The 10,274-nt window shown below is 40.7% G+C and overlaps 1 protein-coding gene across 2 annotated transcripts; it reads left to right on the top strand.

Moving 5' to 3' along the window:
* Nucleotides 1-327: 327 nt before the first annotated feature.
* On the top strand, nt 328-6,547 carry CCDC28A (coiled-coil domain containing 28A). 2 transcript variants are annotated; one of them, XM_057370908.1, is made up of 6 exons: nt 328-420; nt 1,326-1,520; nt 2,728-2,891; nt 3,859-4,013; nt 4,635-4,657; nt 5,709-6,547. In XM_057370908.1, the coding sequence occupies exons 2-6, from the start codon at nt 1,363-1,365 to the stop codon at nt 5,761-5,763; spliced, it is 555 nt and encodes a 184-aa protein (XP_057226891.1). In that variant the 5' UTR covers nt 328-420; nt 1,326-1,362; the 3' UTR covers nt 5,764-6,547. The 2 variants fall into 2 exon arrangements, with proteins under 2 accessions (XP_057226891.1, XP_057226890.1); XM_057370907.1 differs by lacking the exon at nt 328-420 and adding an exon at nt 439-608 and having other exon boundaries at nt 5,709-6,546.
* The last annotated feature ends 3,727 nt before the right edge of the window (nt 6,548-10,274 follow it).

Here is a 10,274-nt window from a genome sequence, read left to right as displayed (position 1 = left end):
AAAGCAAAAGCASCTGAGGCCTATTCAGTATCGAGCGAGTTGCGGCTGGAATATAATTACAGGCAGGAGACCGCGTGAGCACGGGAGAAGGCAATCACGGCGTCGGCTGGGAAAACGACCACAGGTCGGCAGTGCAATGGTGTTCTCCGTGTGTTTTAACACTTGTTAGATCAGGTATTTTAGATTAAACCCTTGGTCGCGATGACCCTGGCGCGCYAGCATGCTGCCCCGCGCCGCGCCGCAAGGGATTTTGGGAGCTGTAGTCCGCCCCACGGGGAGGCGGTGGGGTCGGGCGCAACTCCCACAATGCACCTCGCGGCACAGCCGCCCCACCCCGCCATCACGTGATCCGCGCGCCGGGTCGAGCCGGCCGCTTCCGCGGGGGTCGGCGCGCGGCTCCGGGGGCGGGGCCTGCCGCAGGTAGGGGGCGGGGCCTGAGGGGCCGGGCGGGGGTGAGGGTTCGCGGGGTGAGGGACGCTCCGTCCCCTTCTTCCTGCTCCCCGGCCACACGCGGCGTCCCGAGGCGCCGCGGGAATAAAACGGCGGCACTCGGCCACGGCTGCCCGTGCYGCAGGCAGGGCTCTCCTCACCCCGGGAGGTGGCGGCAGGTACGCGATGGCGTCCGAGGGTCACGTCGCGTMTGCCCGCGGCCCTGTCGGCGGCCTGCGGGGTGTGACGGGTGTCAGAGGCGTTCCCCAGCGAGGAGGCAGCGCCCGGTAACCGCACGCAGCGTGGGTTCTGTGTACAGCGCTGGGCAGGGCCCGTCGGTCGCAGCCTGTCGTGTCACAGCAACAACGGCTGTAAGAGTAGTAGCGAGCGAGGCACAGCAGTGACAAGCGTGTAATAATAACTGTAGTAGTAATAACCAGTGTGTGTAACAGCAACAACTGTACCACAGCTATAACAGCTGTGTAACAGCGACAACAACTCGGCATCGAATGAGTTTTCCCAAAGCCCCGGCGCTCCCTGTAGAGGAAGTTCTTTGGCACGGATGGGTCACAGCAGCCTCGTGCCACCAGCACTTGCCGGTGTTTTCCCTGCCGTGGGCTTGAGTAGTCATGGTGTTTTCTAGCCATGATCCATGGGACACAAAGCTTGAGAGCACATGGAGGTACCTGTCCGCTGATGGAGATTTTAATTCCTGCCTGTTCCATTGATCAAGCAGGCCCGACAGCTACTTCTGAAAGCTGGGTTCTCTTCTTTTCAGAAATGAGTGAGTGCTCATCTCTGAAGGAACTACAAGTTTCATTTCCATGAGCGGTTTTTCCACTTGCTTTTATTGTGAATGCCAGTTCTGATGGATGTTTATTTTCTTCCCTGTGAAGGACAAGACATTAATCTAGATGCAGTGAATTGGAAGAAATGGAAGAAAGRAAGATCAAGAGAAGGAGCCCCAAGTCATCGACTAGTCACCCTGCTCAGGTTGCWAACTCCAAGAAAAGCTCAGTGCCAGTCAGTAAAAGTACAGCCTTTTCCAACCCTGCCCCACAGCCTGCCGTACAAAAACCAAAGTTAAAGCGGTAAGCTTGGGGCAGCTTGCGAACTTAGTGGGAGTGGGAGCCAGAAACCTGGCAATGCTCAGAGTCTGAAGGTAATTTAGACTGGTTGTAACAAAAGAGTTTCAGATTTGTGAGAAGGTTTGATGTGTCTTTTTTAGCAGAATGGTTTGTGTTTAATGCAGTATAAGGGTTATTTTACAGAAAAGGAAGGTGTTTTATGCTCTTCTTGTAAGCTTTCTGAAACGTTACACAATGTTATAGACTCAGACTGACAGCAAGGTATAGCCTGATGTGACTGATGAAAGACAGTAATTGGGTGATCAGACTTGGGCATCATATGGGAGATAGCAGAGCCCCAGATGTACAGCTGTGAGCAACAAATAAAATACTACATGACTGCAAGGTTAAAACTTACAAGTACATCAGGAAATGAAGGACATAAATTGAACTGGATGAGCTAGAACTAAAATTTCCAGGTGTTTTTTGATTGAAGACCTCTCAGTTGGGGCAGTGTCTTGCATAGAGCCATTCAGTTCTTCAGAAAGTATCCTGTCAAAATAGTTTGTATTTTMTTAATAATATGTCTATTTCAATTTGAGAGCATTAATTTTTCTGCATGTTAGAAAATGTGTTTCTGTGGCAGACACAATAGATAAATTTATCTTTTAAAGTGAAATGTCAGCTGGAGAGAAGCAACAGAATTTACTGACCTCTGAGTTTTAACTAAAGATTAAATACAGAACTGCCAGCTTCAGCACAGTCTGTTTGAAAGATCCAGTATTGGCCTGATGAATAACGAATTTGTGCAATGTAAAGTCTATATATTCTTTTTCAGGAAAAATGTGTTGATGCGCTGAGGGAATATTAGTAAATAACGTGCTATAAATTGGTGGTTTCTGCAGCACAGTAGACTGTACAGTCTGCTCAAGTCTCAACATTATTCTGGGATTTACTAGAAATTAATTTCTTGCAGTCYACAAGATTGTCTAGAGAAGAAAATGTCCTTCTGCTTTAAGTTCTGGACATTTTTGCACAATTGTTAAACTTACCAAGCAGTGCTAATACAGACAATTGTTTGAACTTTCCAAGCAGGAGTGGTAATTCACATAACAATGTGAGGATGAACTGTGATGCCTGGATGTACACTTCCTTACAATTCAAATTTACAGTGAAAGTGAAAGTAGGAAGTAATATTTGTTATGGTTTTGTTTGTTTGGTTTTTTTTTAGTGTAATCAAAGAGAAAGCCAAACCTCCAGGAGGTGAAGCAAAAGGGGCACAGGCAGCACCAATCCAGCATTCTTTTCTCACAGATGTATCAGATGTCCAGGAAATGGAAAGGGGACTTCTGAGTCTCTTGAATGACTTTCACTCTGGCAAACTTCAGGCATTTGGTAGGTGCATGAATTAATAGTGTGTGTACAATACTTGTTTTTTATAGCTGTACAGTGGTAATATTTGCAAACAAGTGTGCTGCATGGACAGTTGTCAGTTGGACTCTGCCACATGAAACTAACAATTAATACATCTTACTGCATTTTTTAAATTACAGTCCCACTGTAAGGTTGTCTGTGTTGTGAAATGATTCACATGCCATTTCATTGTTCCTTCCAGCATGGAAGCACGTTTCCTTGCAAATTAAGGATACCAAGTTTAAAGCCACTTATTTGTGATAGTGTAGGAAGAAGTAACTGTATTTAGCACCCAGTTTTGCTGCGTATAAATGTTYTAGACTTGGTAACAACTTGTATGAAATTCAAAGCAAACTGCACTTTACCCAGGTTACTTCTTTGTCTTAGCTTCTTACTATTTTTACAGCGTCAGAGTTGATGAAGTTTCAGAAAAACTACTACCCATTTTTGCTTCCTTTTTTCCCTTGTACTAAGTAGAAAGATGCRCATGTGCTTTTGCAAGTTTAGTGTTAGGTCAGTGTGTCATATTAATTCCATACTGATTTTACAAAAGAACCTGAGAATTCCGTATTATAGAAACCATCTGTTCCAACAAWGCAACTCTCAGATTAATCAAAATTAGAAAAAAGGCTTAAAAGGCTTATTTTGATCTTATTTAAAGTTGAAAATCAGGGCCTTTCTAAATCAGAGAAAAATTCAGGAGTATAGAAAAACCATGTGCATTCTAAAAAACTCTTAGGACATTTGGTAGCCATTGTAAATTCAGCACAACAYAACATCAAATGGGATGACAGATGTCCATAGTGAAACAGTGAGAAATCATTGAGAAAGCAAATTTACTTGAAATTTGATGTTTAAATTCCTCATAACCAATGTAAAAAGCTGCATCTTCATGCCTTCATTTGCTCTCTTGGTTTTTTTTATCTAAAGTTTTTGCTTGTCCTTTTAGGAAACGAATGTTCCATAGAGCAGATGGAGCATGTGCGGAGTATGCAGGAGAAACTTGCTCGCCTCAACCTGGAGCTCTATGGGGAGATGGAAGAACTCCCTGAAGATAAAAGAAAACTAGCCAGTGATTCCAACCTGGATAGGCTGYTATCAGATGTAAGTACTGGGAAGGCAGAAAATGTGGAACTTACCCCATAGCAAAGCTCAGTTCAGGAAAACACTGCTCCTGGGTGSACAGTGATTTACCGTGGAGGAGAAYGAAGATCTTTAATGAACCTACCCTGGTCTTGGGTTTGAGAAAACACAAGACCTTGTTTTCATTTGTTACAGCTGCTGGTTGCTTTGGGGAGTGGAGAAGGCTTAGCTACAAGCTTCCTGAGCACATAGGCCTGCTTAGGGACAGCCCATGGACTAGAGAACTATGATCATTTTCCCTGTGGTCTGTCTTCCTACATCTGGGGAAGATGACACATGAGGAATGTAGATCTGGATATCCTACACTTTCTCTAATGTATTTCCAYAGAAACCAAAACTATTAAAATTCCTTTAAATGTCTTGACAGCAGTAGATTTAAATGTAATTTGGAACTTAGTTCATTGTATAGAATTTAGGTTTGATGTAGGCTTGATTTGATTTTTGTAATAAAYCATACATTTCCGCCCAAAGTATTAGTTATTTCCTTCATTGTTTTAATTCATTTATTTCAGCATAGCAGCATAATTGTTGCATTTGACTAACAAATGCTATTCCTCATAAATGTCTATATTTATATTGCAGCTAGAAGAACTGAATTCGTCAATGTATCCTTTTCCTAAAATGTTTATTTTGCATTATTGTTAATTATTGTTAACTGTAACCAAATWGCCATGTGTTTCCCCAGCAACTGATGTCTTTGTAAGAGACAAATCACTTCAATAATGCCTTTTCTTTTAAATTAGTGCTATAATACAGCATAGATTTTTAGGTTCTTCCAGTTCATAAGTGACTGGATCTTAACACTTCTAATTACAGGCAGTTTTTTTCATCGGTTATTTAATTAGCTACCATGTACCACTTGTGTACCACAATGTGTTGGCAATGGCAAAGCCCATCAGCAGCAGGGTCTTTCTACATGAACATTATTGAGACATTCTGGAACAAATATTCATAGTAATTTCCTTCAACCATATTCAGAAGCATTTGTCCCACTGCCAAGTGAATTCTATTATCTTTTAGTTTTTTCCTACAAATGTGTGGTTGTTTGTAACTGATCTGAGTCTGGAGAATGAACTGACCTGTTTTATTTCTAGGGTCAGATACTTCAGCAAAGCTTAGGTAATTGAACAAATGTGTGCTCTTAGGCCACAGAGAAGAAGATAAAGCTGAATGTCTCAGCTTGTCTTTTGCACTGTGCCTTTGATAAGCCAAGATGACAGAGGAGGAGTGCAGCGTTCAGTTTATTCTGCAGTGTGGTTATTTCTGTTRTTCCACACTTTGTACGCATTGAGGTGGGGCTCTGGATTTTGGGGCATAAGATCCTGCACTGCTGTCTACATTCACTGCCTGTCTGTGGTGAGCTGTTTAAGGCAGACTTCATAAGGAAGACAAGTGGAATGTGATAATAATACCACATAATCATGATAAAAATAATCTGCCATCCCCCTTGATCCACAGGCTAATGCTGGAGGTACGTAATGCTCAAGTATCATTGAGAAATATTCATCTACTGATGCAGAACTAGCATAGGGCTTACCAAAACAGAGTTTGTCTGGACTGATCTACATCCCAGAGTAAGCAGTTTCATGTAACTCTGTTGTCTTGTTTATGCCTTATCTGCATGTGAAAGTGTTATTCCTTAATGATTTGCTTCAGCCAAAAACTACATTTAGCAGATGCTCAAGATATTCCAAATGGTACCACAGGCTGAGAAAGAACATCTTTGTCAGTTTGGATTCTCCCAGCTTTGCATTTGTTTCTCCTGACAATGGAATCAGGAACAGTTGTGACTTTGTGTTGTTTGCTTTTTTCAATTTTACAACAAAGAATCAAAGTGCAAATCCAGGTGTTTATTTTGCACATTCCTCTGAGCACTGCATTATGTCAGGGCTCAGTATCTTGAGTTGTAGTTAATTGTGATGCTGTGCTTTTTATTATTGCCTTACTTAACAGAAAAACTGGAGAAACTTGGAAGTATATTTCTTCTGCTTAGTGTTCATATGATTGAAAATGGTACATGTTCTTTGGCATTTCTCCAGTTTTTATGAAGGTAGTGATAATGTTGCCTTYCTGATCATTAGACAATCTGCACACTCTGTCTTTAGTGCTTTGGTAATGCCACAGATTAACTTATTGTTAATAAAGTGAAATGTTTTAAATATATGATGTTTCATTTACAGAAGCTGTTATTTGGTTTGGCTCTGTTAAGAAGATGAGTTTTAGCACTGTTGGAATGTTTACAGTTTACTTTTTTCCATTACTGTGAATAATTATAAAATGTCACCAAATTAAAACTAGCATGCATGCTAGCAGTCCACATAAATTAAGTAYTCTGAAATTCCAAAATTGGGAAAATAGTTACTGTTCAATAAATCCAGGACATTCAATTTTGTAGTTACTCCTTTGTTGTAAATAGTCTGTTATTGAAGGGTATCATATTGCTGTTCACAGTTCAAGAAAAAAAATCTGTATACATGTAGTATCAGGCTGGTTTTAGATGCAAAATTTCTATCCTGGTCCATCAAACTATGCCTTTGGTTCTAGAGTTATTTTATATTCAGTTTTGRGGCAGTACACTCAGATTCTATATTGTTTACATTTACTGAACAAGGAATGGAATCTTTACCTTTTACCTGAGCACACAGTTTTCATCAGCCCAGACTGGGCAGGTGGCTAGGGAACAAAAGGTTTGTTTTGTTTAGCATCTTTGCAGAAGGAGCTTCTTCAGCCACAAGGTGTAGTTTTGGATTGTGTAGCACCAAGCCCACACCAGGCTGGGGACAGAAGGCTCATTGAACCACCACAGGGTGCTCTGGCTACAGATTCAGCCTCAGATATTCCCTGCCTCACCTATCACACAAATTTTAATGATTTACAAACCACTAGGGATCCCAGTGGTTTTGCCCTAAGTTTGTTCTTATTCTTTGCACAATTTATCTCCTTCATTGCCAAGATTCTCTAGGARTTAGCATGCTGGTAAAAGTACCTCATGCTAAGGTCCAAAGTCCCTGCCTGTAGCTGAGTATGTGCCTGTGATGTTAGCCAATCTAAAGTCAGCTTAGGAGAACCCGAATACAATAAGCTTCTCACAAAGTRAAGCCAAGGCTGATGTTTATTCCCCCCACACACACCTCTTGACCAATAATCAGGCAATTATCATTTCTGCAGACAGTACCTTCTCACATCAGCTCTATGGCTTTGTTTCTAGGCAGACATCTGAACAACAAGGAAAAAACACTTCAGCCTCATTGAAGGCGTGGCAAAAGTCACTWGCAGAGCTGCAGTTATACAAACAAAATTATATTCTTGCAGCTCACTTGGGTGCAGGAGCAAAGCTCTGTGCTCACTACCAGCTTATTGCCAGCGAGTGCAGTGTATTGCAGYACTGTAAGGTACACTTGTCCTGAACAACACTTAACCTCAGAGTTTAAATATTCTACAGGAGGCAACTCTTCGATTTTTGGGCTCTGTCATCATACTCTGCTTAGGCTATTTCAAACACATTTCAAATCACTTATAAATGTGTTGGATGTCCTGATCTCTTGTTTCTGTAGCAAGTACAGAGCATATAATTTGASATACAGACATAAACAAGTACCTTTCTCAAGCAGATGTTTAGAACTGTACAAGAATTAGCTCCTTTAATCACTTAAAGCCCACAGGCATGACAAGTCACAAAGAATGCATTAATTGCAAGTAATTGAGAAATTCTTTTTCCCTTACCTCCTGAATACAATTTTGTCTTTAACACAGTCCAGTAATGGTGAGTGCTTATTAACTTCTGGATTCATACAAGAAAATTTTGTGGCACGATTTTTGAGAGATTGAACTCTTTTATGTGGTAATGAACTAATCACATTTCTGGTCTCCTGCAGGAAAGAAAAAAACCTGTAACATTTGTGGAAAGTCTTTAGAAGAWTATGTAAGGGGCTGCAGAAAACAAGCCCCTTTTCTGTTACCTTTTTTTCCTGAAGAGTTGTTTATGGAGATAAAAGTGTATTAACATTAAATGTTTAATATATTCATCAGTGTGCGTTTAAGCCAATGTTCTGGCTTAAAAACTCACACTGATAAATGGGTATGATTTTTGAAAGAACATGTTTGTTGCATCCCTGTGGGGATTCTGGKGCATAAGTTACATTTTCTGTACTTCCAGCTGAAGGCAACATTGAAAGAAACAGATGGACTGAGTCATGGCTTCATGGCTGGTGTCACTGCCAGCCTTTGGGGCTTTTTGACAGTGCAGTGGCCTATGCAGCACCACCCATGCTGGYATCAGCTGGGACTCAACATTCTCAACAAGGGAGGAGACTCTCAGGAACCAGCAGAGCTCACTGGCAGAGCTTTACATTAGATGTGACAGGGAAAGGGGAAATATCAGGCTTGTCCCAGGCAAGCTGTGAGATGAGATGCAAAGGAGAGGACAAGGTGCTGGTGAGAGTCCTCTGCTGCTCACTCTCAACTGTGCTTGCCACACAGGAGCACACCTGCAGTCTTATGGACATGACCCAGGGACTTGTCCAGGAACAGAAGCCAACAGGAAAACACCAAGGAAATATGTCAAAGAAATAAGGGAGTCCTCTAGGAAGGACTGATTTTRCAATGAGACCAGACATGGCAGATTTCTCTATCAGCATTGAATTGTGCTGAAATAAAGCTTTACAAAAGTACTTGAGGTACACATACACAAGAGCTGTAAATCTCTATCCTAAGTAAAAAAAAAAATCCATATATTTTCAGTAGATGTTAGAGTAAGTTTGGAATCCTAAAAATTGGTCATTGTAATAGACCATAATTTCCCCACTATTTAGGAATACTAAGATTAATGTACARCTCTTTAATCACTTTAAATGAACAAAAACCAGAAAATGAAATAACCAAGAATAGTGTTCCCCACAAACTGAAAGGCTGAGACCAGAGTGAATGAATGAGTAGTTTGCAAATAATCTGATCACCCTGATCAACGCAATATTGCAGCATCAAGCCAAAATACTGAAAAGACTGAGAATTACAAAATACTACAACAAATAGTCTTAACAGTTAAGCAAGTGCCAGTGCAAGAAATATTTATACAGAACCGTAACAACTGCAATGCATATGTGGAAGAGGTGTATGTTAGAATAAAAATCCATGCCATCTTTATGAACATTTTAAACCCAAAATCTTACCTCAGAATCCAAATTACATCTACGTTCAATTTTAGACAGTACTCCCTTTGGATTAATTCAGATCAGGACAGTCTTGAGCTGTGACAGTTGAAACGCAACCCCTCATAAATCAGTATGTAAAATTCTTTTCCACAACTGAGAAAAAAATTTCTACCATTCTACATGAAGATATATTTTCAAAAAGGAAGTTCTAAAACTTAAAAGGAAATAAATGTTCTAAAAAGGCTACAGGAAAAAAGGATAAAAACCAGACGAAATTGGTACTTTTCACATGAAAAGTTCTGAGACATTATCCATTTTAGCATGTTTTTTTTTTTTTTTGGTTAATGAGACCACGGTGAAAGCAATGTGGTAAAAACCATAGAATCCATCAAAATGACCAGCCCCTTAATTTTGAAAGAAATTACATATTACTTTTCCAGAGGAATGCTCTTGCATTAATACTACTTTATCCCAAAAGACTTAAGTGCAGRGTAAACCAGGAAACATGTTCCTTTTAGGTACCCTTTTACAGCAAAGGACCTCTTGATTCTTTTATGATCCTTGGTTCCTTAGGATGTAAAGGCAGGTTTCTTCATGAGGGCAGTGGAAGACAATGGACTGAAGCTCTAGAAGAAAGTTTTGTTATAAATGGGAGCATTTTTCTTCCAAAGGCAGGATATGTAACAGAAGAAAACAAGTGACATGGTCAAGGCATGTCACTTCGGCATTTTCTGATGGAATACATTGAATTACAACTTCCTACAAAATTCCTCTCTTGAAATACACTCTGTATTTCCATACTTAGACTGAACTCAAGCTTTCTATCAGCTCAAGCTACACAAAATAAGGCACAAGAGCACTTTTACAGAGTACTGAATTTCACAGCAGTTTAATAAAAARTATTTCCTTTGACTTCTGCAGAGAAATCATATTGCTGAAGCTCTACTATACAGAACTTTCTTGCTATGTCTGACACAACCAGTCACATATGCTAGGCCTTCAGAAACTTAGCCTAGGTAAGTGTTCACAGCACCTGTTCTAATGCTTATTCCACTTCCTGCTCCCTCAACTG

This window comes from Malurus melanocephalus, unplaced genomic scaffold, assembly GCF_030028575.1.
Source record: "Malurus melanocephalus ecotype Western Australia unplaced genomic scaffold, MMel_1.1 scaffold_136, whole genome shotgun sequence".
Taxonomy (NCBI): domain Eukaryota; kingdom Metazoa; phylum Chordata; class Aves; order Passeriformes; family Maluridae; genus Malurus; species Malurus melanocephalus.
Note: the sequence above shows the minus strand (reverse complement) of the source record. Positions and strands in the feature narration are given on the sequence as shown.